General features: G+C 38.9%; 1 protein-coding gene across 6 annotated transcripts in view; it reads right to left on the bottom strand.

Annotated features, from left to right (window-relative positions):
* Positions 1-6,660, bottom strand: part of LOC107086970 (VPS10 domain-containing receptor SorCS1-like) — a 308,080-nt gene extending 301,420 nt beyond the window's left edge. For all 6 annotated transcript variants that reach the window (XR_001481329.1, XR_001481330.1, XM_015378286.1 and 3 more), the window contains exon 1: positions 5,979-6,660. Coding sequence is in view for 4 of the 6 variants with exons in the window: in XM_015378286.1 (XP_015233772.1) it covers positions 5,979-6,518 (540 nt within the window). In the remaining 2 variants the exon portion in view is untranslated. The remainder of the gene's footprint in view (positions 1-5,978) is intronic.
* Positions 6,661-22,672: the final 16,012 nt, after the last annotated feature.

Below are 22,672 nucleotides of genomic sequence, written 5' to 3'. Positions count from 1 at the left end.
CCTGGTTCTGCCACAGGTTTCCTTCCCAATGGGGAGTTTTTCCTCTCCACTGTCGCTTCATGCTTGCTCATCATGGACAGGTTCTCTCAACCTGTGTTATCCTAACTGGACTTCCATCTTCCAGGTCCCCGAGTAAGGCTCTAAAATCAGCTCATGCAGTCCACTGGATCTCCCCATAAAGCTCAGCAGACCATCTCACTAACCAGCAGTCTACAGACCGACCAACTTCATCTATCTCCACTCCACCACCAGTTTTAGGCCTGGGGGGGAAACAGCCCTATTCTTTATTCCTGTTCATGCATATCTATCAAAATTAAGTGCTATGTTTCCTGCCGAGGTCTGAGCGCCAAAGACCAAGTATCAATACATTTCTTCTAATTGTCTTTTCTTTTCGTGTGAGTTTTTCAGATTCAAAAATGCCCTTTACTTTATTTGGAATTGTACGCCTTGTTTTTGGGATTCACAGCTTCGGTCAAATTCCTGTATAGGATTATTTTTTGAGGATAACAATCAAGTTTCACCTTTAGAAGTAAATTCACATTACATTTTCTGATTGTTTGAATTAACCTATGAAACATAATGTTGTACCTAAATATGATCTCATGTGTTCCCTAAGAAATGTCCACCTTTAGTTAAGCACAGGACAAAATAAGTGTTGCAACAATGTGAAAAAGTTCAAATTAAAAATCTAACTTTAAAAGTTTTCTTGGGGATGATATCCCTGGACCCTCTTAAATTCTGTGCCACACAAATGCTAAAGATGTAATCCATCATGGTGTACACCTTATGAAATATTCCAAGCTAAAATCCTGCTCTGAGATGACTGCCAGCTGTCAGCTATCTCACAGTACAAATGATGGACCTGCCAATTAATGACTCCTCTTCATAATTCTTCAACAAGGAAGATTTCCCGCTCAGTCCTACAGTATAATAATGTCCGACTTTCCCGTTGTCCTCCCACAGGTCCTATAAAATCCAACACCTCTGATAAACAATGTAGAGCGAATAGCCATGCATATTAACAAAACACACACAATCAAACATAAATGAAGAAAAAAAAAGTCAACAGCATGGCTGACAAGCCAAATCCTATTAAATTGTCAGATTGCTGTGATTTACTGAAAACATGGTTCTCCTTTCAGCTGTTAGATGCGCTTACGATGCTTCAAGAGATGTAATCTATTTGATTTACTTCACCATCCAGCTTTAATTTAATGTTGGATCATTCAAACTAAGAATCATAAATACTGCATATATCCTTGCAACCCTTGAAATGTATCTGTAAGAGTATAACATGAATAGTTCAGACATTTCAGAAGTCACTGGGCTTTTATTTTAGCGTATTTGGTTTATGTTGATGAATTATTTTATCTACATACGTACGTAGAGTACACATTTCTCCACATTTATTTTGTAGATTCTCCACTTCATCAGTAAATTTGACTTTTAAATTGATCTAATATTGGCAGTAACTGTGGCATATTTTACTCTGTAGTCGTTTTGTTTACTGACGTAAATTGGATGACTTCTATTTAAATTACAACGCTATATTCATCTCAGTATTTGTTCTGTCTTTAATTAGGTCTTTCCTGGCGATTTTTATTCCATGTTCCCTTAATAGGTCGGTGTCTTTAGAAAAGAAGATCACCCCTAAAGTTTGAGGGTAGACTAAGTTTAATATAAAAAATATGGACAACTTCATTTCCCATTCTCTCACATAACTTGTTTATCCTCCAAATATTGAATTAACTCCATTTCAACCTAAGTCTTGCTTTGCACACAGTTAAAAATATGCAAAAGCATTGAAATGAAAAACTGCTCTTTTTAATGATGTCAGACTTTAAGTGTCATGCAATGATTCATGCATCACTTGACAAAACAAAATAGAAATTATATCCATCTGCTTAAATGAAAAACTGGTGTAAATACAACTATTGTGATTTATCCAGCAGGAAACTAAACACATCATCCACCTTTTAATAAACTCGCAGAGCGAAAAGCTATGGCGCGTTAACACAACACTCATAATCAAACATTAATGAAGATTTTTTTTTTTTTTTATCTCTGACAGGCCAAATCCTATTAAATAGTGGTGATGCTGTGACTTAGTGGAAGCAGGTTTTTCTGTTCAGCTGTTCCAAGTGTTTACAAAGCTTCTGTTTTTATCTGTTTATGGCATACAGCTGATTTCACTCCTGTGGCCAATTTTTTCATGAGTCATAATTAGATCCAAACATACAGGCTTCCAGTGACGTGCAGGTCGACTCAGAGACGAGAGCTTTGTAAACGCCATGGAGGTTAAATATTAAGAGCGTCGCAGCCCTTATCTGCGTCGCTCTCACTTCAGCTCTGTGCCGCGTTGTCGACGTGTCTGTTTATTTATACAGCAGCTCAGTCCCAACACGTCTGTTTGCTGATTACAGCTACAACTCTGCATATTTCATGCGGGGGTCTTTTTCTTTAATTTCATCCGTCCAAGTGAGCCAGCTGGAGAAACTAGAGCTAATTACTGCATTGTCAAGGAGATCTAAGATCCAACTGCATGGATAAATTAAATCTACAGAAAAGTAAATGAAACAGAATTAAAGAGAGAACAGAAGTATTTCTGACTGGGAGTTTTTATTTGAGTTATGGGGTCAACAACAGATGGTCCATTTGATTTTGGACCTTAAGCAGCTTTTTAAGGCCAACAGCCAAACCTAAAGCAGAGGATGAAGAGCCAGTGGGGTTTTTATTTCAGATAGAGCTGACAGTTAAAGCAATTAGATAGGAGATAATTTCACCATTTTATTGTATACAAAACAAAAATAATATAATTGAAATTCATTGATCTTACATTGGAGAAATTTACCTCGGCATTTAACCATCCTGTTTGGGAGCAGTGGGCTGCCATCGTGCGGTGCTCAGGGAGCAGCGTGGGGTTAAGGGTCTTTGCAGAGGGACCCAGAGTGTCAGTCTGTGGGAGTGGAGCTCTAACTCAGAACCTCAGGATTTTAAGCTTAATGCTCTAAACTCTAGGCCCCCACTCCCCCACTAAAATATATCAACATATCCATTTTAATAAGGAAAACAAATCAAAAGTTATAACATTTTCTTACTCTCCAATCTGCCTCAGTAAATTTGTTATTATTCTACACTTATCAACGTTTTTTATGTCAGACAACCAAATCATAAGTTAAGGCCTTAGTCACTGTTTGATGATATAACATTTTCAAAAACTGCTTCTCTGGGTCTTAGTCATCATAAAAGGTGTTCCCCAGGGTTTAGAATTAGGCCCAGTTCAATTCTGAATATTGTCCGTGTCACAGTCTTGGTTTTGTTATGTTTATTTTGAGTGTTCAGCTTTACTTTGCTTCTTGTTTTAGTGTTTAATTATTATTTTCTTGTTAGTTCCTGTCTTCCTGGTTTTCCATTTGTTGTCCTCTGCTGCCCTCTTGTGTCCTCTTTCCTTAGCTCTATTTTCTGCTCTGTCCTCACCTGTTTTCAATCCTCTCGTTAGCCCTCTCTTTGTCTCTGTCCCCTTTAAAAGCCCTCCCTCTTCAGTTCCTGTTGGCTGGATACTCGTCAAACGTCTGTCTGCTTTCCTCGTCTCTCCCTGGCTCCTAGAGTTTGGTTTCCCCTGATGTCTCCTTGGTTCTGGTTCATTGTTATTTTTGTTGGATCTTTGATTCCTGCCTCCGTACCTGTAAACCTCATTAAACCCACCAAAATTCACCTCTGCCTACTTGCCTCTGCTTTTGGGTCCTCAATCCAACACCAAATCCTGACAGTCCGTCTCTAACGGCAAACACTAAATTTTAAACTCAAGCTCAAACCCGCTTTTATTTAATAAAATATGGTTGTTTTGTCATTAAAGCTGGAGAAAAAAAAAAGAACTTTTTATGTAAATTATAACACGACAATGCTGCTTGTCAAACCGTCTAAAACAAGGAAATGATTTATAAATGAGTATTAAGTTGTATAAGTGTTATCATTTATTCATACTACTTTGGGATTTTATATTTAAAACTCAGGACAGGGTTTCCTAAACGTTTCAGCCTGTGAAGGCCCCCTTAAAAACACACAAAATAAAATGTTAGGCAATTAATATCATTTTTAAATTAACACTGTCTAACTTCTAGCCACTAGGGGCGCTAGAACTACAGTGCCGCTTTCAATAAATGTATTTTTTGAAATTGGCATTAATTATTTAATTCATCATTTTAATTGTATTTATTTACAATTTAATAAGGCCTTGAATGGCTAATTTTAAAATGTGTTGATATATTTAATATTATAATTGTGCATTAGATAAATAAATAAATAAATAAATAAATAAATAAATAAATAAATAAATAAATAAATAATATTATAAAAATTAAATGTTTTACAAGAAATATTGGACCTTCACATGTTATATTTTGTGACCCTGTATACCTCAGGGATTGTATCACAATGAGTGTGAAAACCATTTCATGACCCCCAGTTGTTGTCTCACGGCCCACCTGGGGGTCCGAAGCCTCACTGTGGGAACCATTGACTTGCTGTAGACTTTATCTTAAATGTATAAAATAAGAGATAATTATATTTCCTTCACCTATCAGCTTTGATTTCACAAAAGATATTTTGAATTAATAAGCCCTAATGCTCCTGGAAAAATAATTTCTCTCTTCAAGAACATTGCAGTAAAAAGATTATTGGGCTTTCTTTTCATATAATTGATTTGTGTAATTACATTTTTTCTTCTAAATGAACATGTTTGTTCATATCTGACTCTACAAAATTAGACTTTTAAGCGGACAATAGTAGCATAGAAGTAATATATTCTGAAGTTGAATAACTTACTTAAATGTAAAAGCTAAATGTTTCTTAGTATTTTGTTTTATGTTTAATTTGGCCTTTTTCTCCTCATGTCTGATGGTTTTATTTAATTTTTGCCTTATTAGACCGATCTCTTTGGAAAAGAATCTCACCCCTACATCAGTTTAAGAGGAGACTGTTGCATGGGAACATTTTGGACAGAAACCTTCCTCATTTTTCCTCCCCTCTCATCCTTTTTAATCTCCGTAGAAGGAACCAGAATGCTGTATAAGGACCAACTTGAACTCCTGACCTGCTTTGAACACAATGACAAATCAAACCGCACCGCCTTCTAATGAAAACCTGCAGGGAAAAGACGGATGCTCTGAGGGAATCAGACTGGATCTATGTATTGTGTTTTTTTGCAAAACAGAAGTTTAACATGGCTAAATCAGAACCGTAACACCTCAAATACTAAATTCCTTCATAAAATGGTTTAATAAAAATATTTTCTGCTTTAGACAGTAAAAAAAAAAAAAATGCTGCTTTTTTATTTGGAATGAAAGTTTAAGTTTTTCAATCTGTAAATAATCTGAGAAAAGTGGGGTGAACATCTGTAATAAATAATTACATGAGTAGAAATAAATTCTGATTAATAATTCAAAAACTAGGCTTGAGATTTTTGTTGGAATTTTGAGCATTTCTGGCATTTTTGGAGGGAAAAAAATGGATAATATTCCCAGAGGTGGCATTTGAACTCGGACCTAACTTTGGAGGAGCTGCTGATCCTTCTAATCTCAGGACCAAACGTCCATCCAGGCTGTCAGAAACTTTGCATGACTCTAGATCTGCAGCAGAGAGGAGAGGAGGGCTGGAAAAGCCTCACCTCTCCCACAACCTGCAGAGCGACCTGTAAGCTCACAGAGCATCGCTTCATCCTCACATCAGCTCAGCTTCTCATAATAAAGAAGCTGAGGGATAAACTCCAAGTCTGTCCCTTGCAGGCCCTCTTACATCCTAAATAAAGACTCTCCATGGAGTAAAGGTGTTCAGTTTTCATTCTAATTGCTGATCTCACCAGTGATCTACATCAGTGAGGCAGCTGGACATGACATTTTAATTAAAGACGAGTTTCTCCACCACCGGACTCGCTCTCGCGCACACACGCGCGGCTCGCGCTCACATGACGGATGACTTACGCTGCTGTTGTGTCCGGACCAGTGCACCATGGCCTGGTTGTGGGCCGAGTCGCCTGTCAGGGCGAACGTGGAGCTGTTGAGCTTTAAGTCCTCCTGCCGCGCACCTGCAGCTCTGCGCTCCTCTCTGCTCCAGCGCGGCACTCTGCGCTCCTCCGCCGCGCCCGCTCCCTCAGCCGGGGTTCTAGCACCGCCACTGTCCCTCTTGAAGCGCTGGGAAGTCAAACCAACTTTCCCCTGCCCAGGCTGTCCGCTCCAGCTGTCTGTAATCCGGCTCAGCTCCGCGCATCCGGCAGACCCAGGCTCGCAGAGGACCCTCCCGGTCCGGCCGCCGCTCCCCCAAACTTCCCCCTGAAACCCCGCAGCGGGGCCACTTGTTTCCACCCTCAGCAGTAATTCCTGTGGACGCCACTTATACCCATCCTGACATGACCTGCAGGTTATGTCCGCCTCGGCGACGAGAGCCAAGCAGGACAGGATGAAGAAAAGCCCGGAGCAGAGCGCACCGTGCCACTTTGGGCAGAAGCTGACCTCCCTCTCCATCGCTGGGGGCAGAAAGGATGCGGCTGATGCTGGAAGTCGTCGCTCTGCCTCACTGGGACGTGGTTCTTCGCTCAGATGCGGAGGAGAACTGCTGCAAGTTGTGGCGTTGGCCAAATGCGGTGGAGTAAAAAGTGAGGCTGAGCCTAAGTGGTCCAAGTTGAAGGGTTTGATGAAACGAAGCCCCGCGCGCGCAGAGGGAGGAGCTGAGGCATCCAGACTCAGAACAATGTTGCATCTGTCTGTCTCATATCTGTAATTTCCCACCATATGGCCGAGCTTAATTAAAATACACAGTCAAACGTTGATTTTTTTTTTTCTAGTTCACTATTTACATTTCAAATGCATTTTTAGGACAGTTGTTTTGGGTAATTGTTTTATTGTATTTGTTTTATTTCCCCTGTTGCAGCTTTTTAACCTTCCTCCAGAGGAAGTAGGTCTCTGAATTTGGCAAATTACATAAAATAGTTGAACGGTTTCCATGAATTAAGATCTGGAGACAGATAAGGAAATTAAAACCTTAAAGGAGAAGGATTATACCTGATAATGCAATATGTTCTATACTGTAGATCCATTACAAACTCAAAGAAAACATACTTTACAAGCCTCTATTGTTGATTATTCTGGTTTATGTCATATCAACACTTAAAATAATTTAATCACAACATCCATACTTTGAATAAGAATAAAAACAGATATATTTATAACTCAGATAATATCGACCCTTAACCAAATATTAGGGCTTATAGTTAACCAGCAGACTTTAATGACACTTTCCTAAAGGACACTGTTAAAACAGCTTCCCTTCACACAGTTTAAAATGTAACAAAGTCCACTTGAGTTTGGTTAGGTAAATGTGGCTCTAAGCTGGAATCAGGAGCAGGGGGGGATTTATCATTAGGCCATACTAGGCAGTTGCGTAGGGCCCAAAGTTCCTGGGGGCCCCATATAACTCTTTTTTAATCTGGTTAATACAAGTATTTCTTATTTGTGCACATTAATTATCATTTTGATAAAAACCTTTGGCTGACATGCCATCAGAATGTTTATAATATTAAGCGCGTCTCAGCCCCCCCTTCAGTGTCCACCATATTGGTCCAAACAGACAGCAGCAAACCATTTGAAAACAAACGATGCAAAAAGCAGTGTTGCCAACTTAGCACGTTTGTTGCTATATTTAGTAACTTTTCATTACTTTTCATTAATTACATAGTTTTATTTCTAAAAAGCGCCTAGTGTCAAATCTAGCAATTTTTTTCTGCTACTGGAGACTTTGGTGACAACATCTAAAAGTAGAGAACTCTGCTCTCCAGAGCCAGTAGATTGGTAACCCCGCCTCCTGCTCTCCTCTATCTTGTCTGCTGTCATGATTCATGCAGCTATTATTTCATCCAAATGAAAAATGGAGAACAGATCAGCAGATCATGGCTTGTCTACAGTGAAAAGAAGAACTGGGTTATTTACTTTTGCCGTCGTCTTTTTGGAAACACAGGAAGGAGCAATCAGCTAAGTGAGCTTAGTGCTTGGAAAATATTCCTTTTGAGACAGCATGAAAAGTCTGCTGAGTACAAAACATAGAGAGGAAAACAACAAGAAAAGGGACAAGAAGAGAGGGACAAAACCTAGAAAAAAAACTAGAATTCTATTAACATTTCTATATATGTATAATGTATAATGTGCCTGTTTTTGCCCAGGGCCCCAAATTGCCTAAATCTTCCCTTGATCAGGAGCTACCTAACAGGCATAGGAACATAAGAAGCAACTCACAATTTATGTGTTATACAATGTTGCAGTCAAGACCAGCTGATACAGAAAAAGGAGCAGAGCTCACTGAGATACAGACAAGATGTTAGGTTTATTCAATGACGATTATAAAATTAATGTATGTATGCTTATGAAACATTTGAGCAAGGGGATGCTCCACTGTGTCTTGTGATTCAGTCAGGACACCATCCTGCATTGTGATTCTGATGGAGCATCCTGTCTTTATGAACTGATCAATTGTTCTGTCAGAACAATACTCTGTTTGTAACCATGTGTCACGTTCTGTTAATAAAACGCTCTGCAGAGGAGGTCCGGCGGGAGACAGAGTGTTTGAGTCTTGGGTGCAACTGTCTCTCCTCCTGCAGGAGCTGTATGAAAATCCCTTACTGTGTATTTCAGTTCTTCTTTTACAAACCTACATTTTTGAACCCAACACAAGACCAAGACTTTTAAGGTCCAAGAACACATTTAGACAAAGACTGGAGGACTGCGAGATCGAGTCAGAACCAAGACCTCTCAGGATTCTAGTTATGTGGGTTGTTTTTGTGTTTATCTCTCTCCACCACCAGGTGGTGCCCTGTCCTCGTTGGGCCTCCATGCACACCTGCGGCTCGTTGGGTAATTACCGGAGGAGTACTTGAGCAGCAGGCTGTCACTACCTCTACGCCAGAGTGTTTGCCAGTTTTGGGTACTCTAGCCAAGCAGAGATTAGCAGTGTCCAAACCTTAGCATTGTTTCTCTGAGTCTTATCTTGTTTTTTTGTCATTGCTCTTCTGCAGGAAGTCTTCCTGTGTAACTGGATAGCCTGGACCTTCCCCCCTTGGAAGGATTTACTGATTTCACACTGAGCAAGCGAAAATCTCTACACAATCCGCTTAAGTCCTCATCTGGAAACCAAGTGACAGTCCGCTCCTTTACTCCTCTGGTCCAACGTATGTCTGCCTGTTCGCTCTCCAATGAGTTCCCTCTTCTCTGGATTAAACCCCCACAAACTGGATTCAAGGATTAACAAAGAGCCCCCCAAAAGTGAGTTTCTCTCCAGGATATTCAAGCCTCAGTCATTTTCCCTACAGTCCCTGAACTGCTCACTGTGAACTCCCCTTCAGACTTTTCGGTTCTGGTTCACCAGTCCACTGAGTTCCAGCTTCCTCTTCAGTGTTTTTCTACATTCAATAAACCTGTTAAACTTTTACCCTTGATCTCTGAGTGGTTCTCTGCATGTGGGTCAGATTCGTAAAACCAGTTATGACAAAACCAGTGCCTCCTTTATGGAGCCAATATCCCATCCAACAACACGCTTTGTAAACAGATAAAATTTCAATCCTGCAATGAAATTTAAAATTTCTAAATTCAAAGAAAAGATTTTGAGTCATTTTTCTGTTTTTTATTTTATTTTTTATTTTATTGTTTCTCATATTTTTATACAATTTTTAAACACATTCTACATTTTCTAATTGTATTTTTTTCAAAATTCACTCTTTCGGATTGAGTCATAAAAATTGATTGCTCGTTTTGGATCCAATAAAATGTTGCAAATGTCCAGCAGACCAATAGAAATGTATCTTTGCTCCTCTCCGTAGTAGGGAGCCCGCCCACAGAAGTAAAAACTATGTGATCTTTTAAATTCAATTTCAAATAATGCAAATTATAAAACTACATCTGAAAAAGGAAAAAACTTTGAACAATTTGAATAAAGAAATATAGATTTTATACATAATAAGTAGAAACTATTTCATGAAAATATTAAAAGAAATAGTAAAAAATAAAATACAATTAACAGTGAAGTTAAGTTTTTTTTTCTAAATTGTGTTTTTTTTTTCAAATGATTTACAAAAAGTGTCCTTTAAAAGCAACAATAATAAAACAAATGTCTTTCCACAACCACACTTAATTTCTTAAAATGTTATATAAAATCAAGACAACTTCTCTAATTAATTTGAAAGCTTCACATTTTCAAAAAAACTAGGCATTAAAGACACAGAGGTGAAATAAATGTCACTTTCTCTATTTAATAATTATTACTAAAACCTTCAGTCCCTCTTTTTAAATATAAATTTGATTAATTCCAGCAAAAAATAATATTTTCTTTAATTCCTTTTTCCTTTCTTTGCTAAGGCTCATAATGAAAGTCAACTGTTGATGAATTTAAAAACCTAACTCATTCTGATGATGTTTCTTGTATCAAGAAAGACTTTAATTTGCCAGGCAGAGAGATAAAAAAAATCGTAATATCTTCAGCACATGGCCATAAAATATAAATATGTAATCAAACATTAATAATTTAAATATGAAATGAGTTTACTAATCATTCATTCGGGAGAACGATCATTTGAATGCTTGCATCTCAAGTCAAATTAAAAGTTTAACCAATTAAATGTTCAGAATTTTTAATTGGGCCACAGATTGAATTGAATTTGTGTCACTTTTGACCTTCCTTATAGGCTGTGGTCCAATTGTTGCTTTTGAGCCTTTTGACAGTTTTAGCTTTCATTTCAAAATGTCATGTTCAGAACTTTCTTGAGTGCTCTTTACTCTCTTCACCCACGATTGAACTCACGTGGGAGCTGTCCACCGACCACCAAAAAGATTTCCAAAGGTTTAAACATCCCAAGGAGCTCTGTGCAAGTGATGATATTGAAATGAAAAGAGTATCAGGCCACTGGGAATCTATGAAGACCCGGCCTCTAAACTCTCAGCTGAAACATGGAAGACTGATCAGAGATGCAGCCAAGAGGTCCACTCTGGATGAACTGCAGAGATCTACAACGGAGGTGACACACTCTGTCCATAGGACAACAATGAGTCATATACTGCAAATATCTGGCCTTTATGGAAGAAAGCCATTTCTGAAAGATATCAATACAAAGTCTTTTTTTAAAGTTCGCCACAATTTTGAAGAAGATGCTCTGGTTAGATGACTTCAAAAACGGTTGGGCAACAATGCAAAATGTTATGTTTGTCATAAAAGCAGTACAGCTCATCGCCCTGAACACAATATCCCCACGGTCAAACATGGTGGTGGAAGCATCATGGTCTGGGCCTGCTTTTCTTCAGCTCCTTTTCCTAAAATGCTTAAAATAGAATGTAAGATGGATGGAGCCAAATACAGGATCCATCCACCACTCTTCTCACCTTCTTCAGGTCTGAGGCGCTGCAGCCTCCACACCACACAGTGAGACAGCTGGTCAGAATGCTCTCTATGGTGCTTCTGTAGAAGGTGGTGAGGAATTAGTGGGGGCAGGTGGGCTCTCCTCATCCTCCACAGGAAGTACATGTGCTTCTGTACCCTTTTGATCAGTGAGGTGGTGTTTACATTCCAGGTGAGGGTGTCTGTGATGTGCACCCCCAGGAATTTGGTGCTGTTGACCACCTCTACAGCTGAGCTGTTGATGACCAGTGGAGCGTAATTAGGACGGTTCTTCCTGAAGTCCAAGATGATCTCCTTCATCTTCTCTACATTAAGGATCAGGCTGTTTTCTCTGCGCCAGCCCACCAGCTGCTCCACCTCCTCTCTGTAGTCATTGTCGTCTCTGATGAGGCCCACCACCGTATAACCTGATTATTACGAACCACCGGTGAGTCTAATCCAGCATCCCTGAAAGCTTGTCTTCATGTTTCTGACCTGATTCTGCCCTTTGATTCTTTGAGCCTGCCTAACCCCTGTTAGACATGTTTAGTTGTGCTGTTTGGATCTCTCACCTGTGTCCGGACCCTGCCCTTAGATTCTGCTCTGGATTCTACCTGGATTTCTGATCACCCTGGTTCTGTTGTCTGACCATGGACTCTGGTTATTCCGCCTGATCATTCTGCCCATCTCTGCTATCGTGGTTCTGACCCACTGCCTGACCTTTGATTATCGGTTACCTGCCATTGCCGTAAGTAAAATCCTCAGAGCTGCTCTGATCGGATTGTGGATCACATTGTGCTTTACCAAAGTTTTAGTGACTCTAAAGCTCCCAAAGTCTCTTTCTGGTTAGTAACCTGTAGTCTAAACTTCCAATGGTTCCTGTCCCAGACGCTGGTGGTTTATTCTCAACCTGCAGCACTTTACATTCCAATGAACTGTTTCATTCTATCTGATCTTGTTTGGCTGAGTTCTCTGTCTTCTGTTTCCATTCGTTAAAATGTGCACATAAACGGTACACCACATTCTGTTTTTGGCTTTAATTTAAATACGTTTCAATCTGATCATTAAATATTGTATGTAAAGCTTTTGGGACCTTCTCTTACTGGAAACTGAAAGCTTCACACATTACCTGCAAACGCAGAAAGCCTCTGATAACAATTCCAACAAATAAATAGGTTACCAACAACGGGGGACATTTTATACATTATTAAAGTGTAATTAGATGTTTGAGGAGATTTTCTCACAACATATCTCTGTCTGTATGAATCCATTAGAGAAGGAGCTGGTTGCACTGTTTCCTGAATTAGGCTGGAAAATGTATTATGAATTTATATCCGGCATGAAAAGCCAGCGGAAACAATGAAAGCTCATCTTAGTGATAGAGATTCTGCAGCTTTGTGCGTCTAATCATCGTTAGGTTATCGGTGAATGTTGATGAGTGTCTGTAGCCAAAAGGGAAGTTCAAATGGTCACAGTTTACTGCAACAGCTTCCTGCTTTCTACCTCACAGTCAAGGATTGAGCCGTTGGGGAGGAAAATGGGCATTAAGTGTTTTATTTGCATATAAATATTTCCTCAAAAATGTAACCGATTTGAAACCCTTAGTACATTAAAATTTTAAGCTCCTAACTATCTCGGCTATCTTAAATTATTGTTTACTAATTTTAATCTTATTCTAAAAATGATCTTCATGTCTAGACAGTAGTTTTCTCAACAATCTTTACCTAAATTGGTCCAAAACCAAAAATATTTACACCTTGCATGGTTTTCAGTTGTATTACAGATTAACCTGAACATGGTGTTCATTAATAGTAGCCCCTTTTTGCTCTGAAGATCCTGAATAAAATCTAATGCAACAACTTCAAAAAGGTCAGTGTGTCTTTCTGTCATTTCATTTTGATTTTAGAAACAGATAAAAAGCGAACAATCAAAAACTAGGGTTATGTGGTTTTTGTTTTAAAATATGTAAAATATTTAGAATATACATTTTTTTCTCTACAGTAGTAGCCATTTAAAATTTCCCCACTTTCCTTGGCTGGTCCTTGGCTGGCCCATGGCTGGCCCTTGGCTGGTCCTTGGATGGTCCTTGGCTGGTCCTTGGCTGACCCTTGGCTGGTCATTGGCCGGTCATTGGCTGGCCCATGGCTGGCCCATGGCTGGCCCTTGGCTGGCCCATGGCTGGTCCTTGGCTGGTTCTTGGCTGGTCCTTGGCTGGTCATTGGCTGCCCCGTGGCTGGTCATTGGTGGTCACTGGCACGCCCTTGGCTGGTCCTTGGCTGGTTATTGGCTTGCCCTTGGCCGGTCATTGGCTGGTCACTGGCTGGCCCTTGGCTGGTACTTGGCTGGTTATTGGCTGGCCCTTGGCCAGTCACTGGCTGGCCCTTGGCTGGTTCTTGGCTGGCCCTTGGCCGGTCATTGGCTGGCCCTTGGCTGGTCATTGGCCAGTCATTGGCTGGTCCTTGGCTGGCCCTTGGCTGGTCATTGGCTGGTCTTTGGGGGACACTCCAGTGGCTGGAAGTTGGGAGGGATTCTGCTGAGAGTTGCAGGGAAGTAGGTTGCCGTTCGGCTGGCTTTTGACTGGGAAGGGCCATGTTAAATGGCTGCTACTATATCTAAAAGTAAGTAAATATAAGCGAATTTTAGAAAGTGACTTGAGATTTGTTTTCTGTTTTGAATAATGAAAAATTGAATCACTTTGGAACAGGGTCTGGACTATTCCAGTAATTTCACAAGAGCTCAAAATCTGACAGGGTGCAGGTGTCACCTATAACTCAGAGTAAAATAGAATGTAGGGGTTTGTGTGGTTCTAGACATGCCTGCTCCAACCATCATCAAAGTTTTGTCTTTGGACAACAAAATTTCATTTCTGCCCTGCTTTTTGTTGTCAGAGCAAGGTGTGATGCGGCTTGTATGGCAGTCACTCTGTCAATTTAGTTGAAGTTAGTTTATTTATATAGCAACAACTCACAAAACATGTCATCTTAAGGCCTTTTACAGAGATAATTCAACTAGATCTTACAGTCAGACTGGTTCAGTGTTTTCTATCCAAGGAAAACCAGTTGATTGCTTCCACTCATTGACTTGAAGGCAATCCCTCACACAAAGCATACTTGTAGCAACAGTGGAGAGGAAAAACTCCCTTTTAGCAAGAAGAAACCTCCAGCAGAACCAGGCTCAGTGCAGTTAGCAGACGCTTTTATCCAAAGCGAGTAACAAAGTAGAGACAATGTTGCAGTTATCATCAATATGAAAATAAGTTCTCTAGAGAAAAAAATCCCTAGTCAGAATCAGTGATGACAATGAAGAGATAGAGGGACGAAAAGAAAGAAGCTTAATCTGTTGGAATCAAACAGAACTTTTCTGTTTTCTAAAGTTTTTGTTGAATCAAGTTTATTAATTGTCTTAATTTATTATTTCGTGGGTTGTTTTTTTTTTCCCATTTTCGGCTTCATAATTTACTTTTTACGTATTTTTTCACATTTATATTTTCAACTTTGTTTCGGAGATTTCTTGTTTCCTTATATTTAAATTGTCTTTGTTTCATATTAAGTTTTCAAGAATTGCATTCTTTTCTGTTTCAGAGATCAGTTTCCTTCATTTCTGAAGGCAGCAGCCTCCCTCTGGAGAGACGGAGGGTTAAAGAAGCATTTCTATTGGTCAGAGTGGATGTTAGCAAAAACATTTTAACTGGTCAGTCTGTACTGGACTTGAAGTAAAAAGACTCCAATTTGAAAAAACACAATTTAAAAAGAAAATCAGGAAAATACTGTTGAAAAAATGAAATTTTGAAAAATTGAATATTAAAAAATAATAAAAAAATAATAAAATCTTTCAATACATTTTTCAGTGTTTCATTTGTTGATTGCTGTTTTTTCTCCAAATTACAATTAACAAAATATGTTTTGTACTGATGGAAATTCACTGAAAAACATCTGTTGATGCAAAAATGAAAAATATCAAGTAAAATAGATCTAGATTTGCTTTACAGATACCAACATGTTTCATTTACTCTGATTATGCTTCCCCTGCATGAACCCTTCTTGTCCCAGCCCTGATCCACTGCAGCCCTGTCTTACCAGACCTTAGAGACCAGTGCCCTGTCTCATCATGAGGCATGTCATTAAGCAGACACATTTTCCTGATTCATGTTTTAGCGATGGACCAGCCCACGTTGCCTTCATAGACTCATTAACCAGGCCTCTGGTGCTTATGTCAGTGTGTCTACTGCTTTAACCATTTCACACCGAATCATCTCATCCACCTGACTGGGCTTGTCATCCATTAACAGGGAATCAATGCTCTGCCAATTGAAAAATTGATTTTTGACAATGTTGAGGAAGGCAATATGCAGAAGTGGACTGTATGATTTATTTCTGCTCGCTCAGATTGTGAATCCACAAATAGGAGCCAAGATGTTCTTGTATGTTGGAAATGGGGGCAGAGAAATCTGCCTTTGGCTTCACATGCTAAATAAAAAAGAACTTGAAGCATTCTACATTTTCTTAAGTCATAATTGGTCTTTAAAAGCACAATGAATGTTTGATTTGTTGGAGTTTACATTTTCATGTTTGTTTGTTTTCTCCTCAGGCTCTTTTTCTCTGCATACTTAAGATTACTCTGACAAAAGACACCAGGCATCCAGAACAAAAGGTCTTTATTGGATAAAATTTGGTTCATAGACAGACCAGAAACAGGTAAAGGCATTATTGGATGTTATGTGGACCATTTATCTTTACAGGCCGTTATCCAGCAGTCTGTTTTTGAACAGTCGGGAAGGTTGGGCAGACATAAATGTTTTTGCAACATTATTCAACATGAGGTAGAGTTGTTTATATCTTATGACTTCCCAGCATATTGAAAGTGTTTGAGTCACAATAATATTTAGATCTGGAAATGTCAAGACTGTTTTTAATCATCAGGTTTTCCACCAATTTTTACATAAAACCTCTGGAATATTTATCAATCCAGACAATGAAAATGGGATTATTTCCAAAAGCGTCTGTAATCCTTCGTCTTTTCCTAATAACACCATTAAGCTGGACTACAGGTTCAATGTTTAATCTGTAAGTTACTATTAACACCAGACCAAAGACGGATACATGTGGAAAACGACCATTTCTACCCATGTTGGTAGAGCTCTACTTTACCATGGATTACCATGCTGTGGGTGTAGAGGGGAAGGGAACAACACTGCTGTCGTTTTAGAGAGACATTCTGGCCTTTCTTCTATTAACATGAGGATTTGGATTAACTAACACAAAGACTGCACCCTTTTTGTTTACTCTACTCTCCAGCTCCTGATTCCTGACCACATGTTTTAAAATAAACACTCTCTTCCTTTGTCAGGTGGAGGTGTTTGTTCCCAGGATTCCCCTGCAGATATACAACCCTGAGTGGATCAGCATACTGGGTTGATGTCAGGTGGTCTTCTTCATCTGAATAGCGGAAAACATCCTACTTAAATATAAGAGAGTCCTGGGAGTACTTTGAATATCACAAGTGATTAGCTTAAAGCTATAATAGTTACAAAATAATAAAGACCTTGAAAACATTATTTTCATTATCTATTACCTTCAACAGACCATCTAGGATGTAGCATCATTGCTGTAGGGCTCTAGCCAAGTTCTCCTATGTTCTTGTTCAGAATTTTGTTGGATTTGCTCCAACACCAAACATGACCCAGCATCTTTTTGTCATGTTGTTTTTAAGGGATCTGACCCACATGCAGGGAACCACTCAGAGAAACCAGAGTAAAAGTTTAACAGGTTTATTTGAAGTTCAAAATGGGTAGGATTCAGGTGAACTCAGAGAGCTGGTGAACCGGAACTGGAAGTAAGAAGGGAAGTGGTTAGTTCAGGGTCTGTGGGAACTTTGAAAGACGTCTTGCAAAACAGAGATAAACGGGACTCACGTTATGCGGAGAAAGGTTTCTTCCCAGAATCCAGTCAGTGTGGGTTTTGGAGTACTTGAACAGGACGTGTGGAGATAAATCCCTTGCTCAGTGTGAAGCTCAAACAAATCCTTCCAGGGGGGAGAGGGCCAATAATCCAGTATGCAGGATGATTTCCTGCCGAAAGGCAAAAGACAAAAACAACGTTAGAACTCAGAGAAACAAGACTCAGCTAAACTCAGCTCGGCTAGAGTACCCCAAACTGGCAAACACTCTCGTGTCGAGGTAATGACAGTCCGCCGCTCAAACACTCCTCAGTGATGAGCCAACCAGGTGTGCAGGAGGACCAACATGGACAGGGTACCACCTGGTGGTGGGGGGAGAGAAGAACACCAAAAACACAACCCACACAAACTGTATTCCTAACACTTTTTGCCCAGTTTGAAGGGTCACATATACCAGTTTTGGACAGACTTGTTGCTTGAATTGTTGCAACCTTCAACCCGATTCTATTCTGAAGCAATTGATTGGTTCCATTGCATGCTGTCAGTTTGGTGACCGTTGTGATCTGGTATCGTAATCAATTGAATTCGATTCAGTTTATTTATATAGCAACGAATCACAGCACATGTCATCTCAAGGCAATTCATAGAGATATTTCAACCAGATTGGTTCAAAGTTTTCTATCTAAGGAAAACCAGTTGATATCATCCACTCATTAACTCGAAGGCAATCCCTCACACTAAGCATGCTTGTAGCGACAGTGGAGAGAAAAACTCCCTTTTAACAGGAGAAAACCTCCAGCAGAACCAGGCTCAGTGTGAGCGGCCATCTGCTGAGGCCGACGACATTGTGGCAGATGACATTGTGACACAGTTACCTGGCTTTTCACCAGGTGTACCTTTATTAGACATTAACTCTGTCATCTGGGTCATTTGATGCACGTTTTGAATCAATGAGATAAAATGAAAAGGAAACTGAATAAACAGCTTTCTAAACCGGCTTTCTCTATGATGTAAATCACTTTTGACGAAAGCATTGGAAAATGCATAAACATAAATTAACATCAGTTTAGGTATCCTGCTCATTTTTGGTGATGTATACTTTACTTCATAAATATTTATGTCTTGTTTCAGCATTTTAAACCTGAAAATGTTCACTAGCTTTGTTTTTTTTTTAATCTATGGTAGTGTTTGTTGTGCTGATTGCTGAGACGGTTGCTGTTTTAAATGCTTTGTGAAAAGAGAAGCTCCATAAGTGCTCTGGAGTAGCTTTGTATTCATCCTGCTGCTTTGGTCAGCCACAAAATCATCAATTAGTGTCAGTTTTCAGTGGGAGGACCACAATATAAGTCTACCTTAGCAGTCGAGGCTACTTACCTAATTTCTATAGATATATATATACATGTTAATATATCAAAACCTTTTTTGATCATAATGTTTTTCAAAGTTTCCTTACTGGACTGCATGATTTTCTTATTTAATTTACACAAAGTGTTATTCGCAACAATAATGGAACAAGAATCACTTTATGGTTATAAATGATCAGAATGTGAAACCTGATTGGATGTGAATGTGTTTGCAGAAACCTCTGCAGCAAAACATCTAAAAAAAAAAAAACAGTTTGACGTCAGCCTATAGATTATTGTTGTGATGATTGCAAAAATGACTCATTTTGACATTTTTTGCTTTGAGCTTAAAAGACAAGTTACCCTGGACTGAATAATGCTCAGCTGCGGAATCCAGCTTATTTGTATTCATAAACATCAGAGAGCAGAGATGGGGTCAGGAGCTATCCGTTTGCTGTGGGATTATGGAGACGAGTGCAACATCTGAATTAACCATCTTTAAAATTTTAGCACTTCTGAAATGTTTGTCACCAATTCATTCAAAAATAAAATATATTTAAAAGTGTAATTGATGTTAGAGATTTTATAAAATCAAAACAAGATAATAAAAAAAGTCTGCTGGTGAGTCAGCATCTTATTTCCACGTTCTAAGTTACATCTCAAGCAGTGTCCTAAATTAGCTGCACCAGTGTGGTGCTCTGCTTTACACTGTCATGCATATTGAAAAACATTAATTGGATAATCCATTTAATGTTGGAGGAGAAGCCCTTTAGTTATGTCAGCTGGGCATCTTTGGGATGAACGTGCCTCCTGCTGAGTAATGCTGGTGTAGGGAAGTAAAGCTAAATTAAATTAATGCTCATAAATCAACCTCATATCTTCGCAAAATTAATCTCAACTCTTTCCCCTTTCATTAACTGATCTCTATCACACGTTAAAATAAGAAAATGTTTCTGTATATTTTCAGTGGTTCGATGTTTATGAAAAAAAAAATTAAAAAGTGATTAATACACAATATATTGTAGATTATGAAGATTAAATGTATGATTTAGATTTTTATAAATCAGTCTAATTCCATTAACTACCGATAAATGTCTAAGATTTGGCAGGAGCTGCTAAGAAGACCAGAAAATGTAAGAGGAGATATTTTATAGCCTAATTCAGACTTTAACTCTTACGTTTCCCTGGAGGGGGAGAAGAACTGAAGGATGTGGGCCAGCAGCAAACAAAAGCGGAAAAAACATTCAAGATGGTGCTTATAAAGCCCCATATGTGAGAATCAGGATGTTTAATCTGGAGTAGAAGGGGAGCAAGGGGAGTTTTTATGTGGAAAAAAATGTTGGTTTGTTGAGGATTCTGGGGGCAGCATTCTGTACAACCTGGAGATGGTCCAATGATGCTTAGTTCAGATAGGTAATAAGGAGTTACACTTATCTAGTCTCAGAGAAAATAACACAATTAAAACAATTCACAGTTCTGTTTGAGTATTTTATGGGGATGAAATTTTTTTTGTGAAAACATGAAGGAATCTAATTCTGCATGTTGTCGTCTAAAGTAAAACGAGAGCAAAATCTTACCTCAGGTTTCCTGATTTAAATGTATTGAAGAGGATTAGAGTCATTGAAAAAAAACACTAGATAAAAAAAGGCTTTTGATTCTTAACTTTATTCTCAGAATTCTGACTTTGATCTCAGAATTATGACTTTTATCTTAGAATTATGACACTAATTTCAGAAATCTGACTTTGATCTAAGAGTTTTGAATTTAATCTCAGAATTCTGACTTTAATCTCAGAATTCGGACTTTGATCTCAGAATTATGACTTTAATCTCAGAATTCTGACTTTGATCTCAGAATTATAACTTTAATCTCAGAATTATGAGACTAATTTCAGAAGTCTGACTTTGATCTAAGAATTTTGAATTTCATCTCAGAATTCTGACTTTAATCTCAGAAATCTGACTTTGATCTCAGAATTATAACTTTAATCTTAGAATTATGACACTAATTTCAGAAATCTGACTTTGATCTAAGAATTTTGAATTTAATCTCAGAATTCTGGCTTTAATCTCTGTTCCGCCCTCATCAAAGAGTCCCCCTTCTTCAACTGGACACACAGATGACTCCCATCACACACTGGTCAGATTTGGTAGATTCATTCAAACTGACAGCATGCAAATAGGTGTAAAACTAGAATGGAGAAGCAAGATAAAACACACAATCAGCATAAAATATGTAAAAACTAGGATATCTAATACGCATCCCCAAATATATGGCCCCCAACTAACCTAGAAAGCTACTACATTGACCAACTGGATATATGAAACAGCATGAAATATTTATACTAAAAATATACTTTAAAAATATTCATAAACGATGCTGTTATGCGTGGTTTAAAAAGAGGGTGGATTAAGATGTTGCTGCTGCTCACACTACCATGCCATAACTAGTCTGACTGCAGTATGACTGCCCACATGTTAAGCCCAGCCCAAAAAGTAAAGACACCACCTAGTGGCAGGAGAAAGAAATAGTTTTTAACCTATTTTATATTTTAAAAAGTAACTTTTTGAAAGAAAAAAAATAAAGTATTTATTCAATGTCTTTTTTTTGTTGTTCAATTTTATTGATTCTTTTCATATTGGTTTTTACAGATCCCATTTTCTTATTTCTGGGTCTGTTTTTCCTCTGAAGATTTATTTCTATTGGTCTGATGGACGTTAGCAACAGGTAAATGCATGTGCTAAATGAGCAAGCCTTAAAAGCAGGGGTGAAGTGAACCAGGGTCTTATGGATTCCCAAAGGGGATTTTTTTAAGGCAAATAACAGAGCAGCATCTTTCTTGGTCAGTATGATGGTTTGCATTTCAAGGGGAGAAAAGATAGATAGAAAGAGGAGCGGCTTAATTAGCAACAAAGGGGCACAGCAGTGTGAGGCCCATTTACAAAGGCCAGGTTAGAGTCCTGATCATCTGACCTTTGCCTCATGTCATCTTCTTCCTCGCGTTCTTTCTCTCATATGTTGATCTGTATGAAAGATTTAAAAATAAGAATGCAATTTGTGAAACTGAACATGAAAAAGAGATATTTGAAAAAAACAATCGAAATAAAACAATTATGGGAAAAAATGAAATCTGGGAAAACAGCAAAAGTATTCTTAAAACCCTTTTTTCGACTGAGAAGTTTTGTTCCTGGATAACTTTTTTTAATTATCATTTTCAAATTTCCACTTACAAAATATGTTCTTTGTTTGTCATAATATTGGAGGAAAATTTACTGCATAGCCTTACTGCGTGTTGCCATGTTTTGACATGTGGAGGGTTTATTCTGGGCTATTCTTTCTAATTTGCACATGTATTTGAGGAAGGGTATGGGGTTGGTGAATAATCCATGAACCTGGGATTAATTATGCAAACTGGGATTTATGAAGGTAAAGAATAAAGGCCTGGTTATCGTCCCGCAGCAGTGTGTCGCTGTGAGCTTGTCGCAGATATTTCTGATTTATGCCCAATATTGAAGCGTGGTCTGCGCTGTTATTCCACGCCACAACGCAAGATGGACAATCAGGAACTAGCTGTGGGTCTAAATACGGCCGAGGCGGTGAGGAAGTAGGGGCAAGTTTGTCTGACAACGGAGGGACATTAGGAAAAAGAGCGGGGATCCAGACGGAAAAAGGGTCCCAGTGTTCTCGCGCACCTCGCACTTCTAGCTGGTCACGAGTCGTTTTCCACAATGGCGGTCATACAAACAAAACAAGCCGGTACGGTACCAAACAGGAAATACGCATAGTGTAGAGTGGATGTAGATTTAACCAATCAGAGGCCTCCTGTCTACGGCACTGTCTGTGGTCACCTACAATTTTGGAGAGGTGCAGCAGAGTCTCTGTGGAAGGGGCGGGGGCACGTTTGCGTTCACTGCGACACACACGCAGACGACCTGGTTTCTGAGTATAAACCAGCCTTAAAGGAATAGTACACCCAAAACATGATTAGCCTTCATTTTCTACTCACCCCCATGCTGAACAACACTCTG

This window comes from Cyprinodon variegatus, unplaced genomic scaffold (genome assembly GCF_000732505.1).
Source record: "Cyprinodon variegatus isolate N-32 unplaced genomic scaffold, C_variegatus-1.0 Scaffold169, whole genome shotgun sequence".
NCBI classification, from domain to species: Eukaryota; Metazoa; Chordata; class Actinopteri; order Cyprinodontiformes; family Cyprinodontidae; genus Cyprinodon; species Cyprinodon variegatus.
The sequence above is the reverse complement of the archived record's forward strand: the minus strand, read 5'-3'. Positions and strand labels throughout refer to the sequence as shown.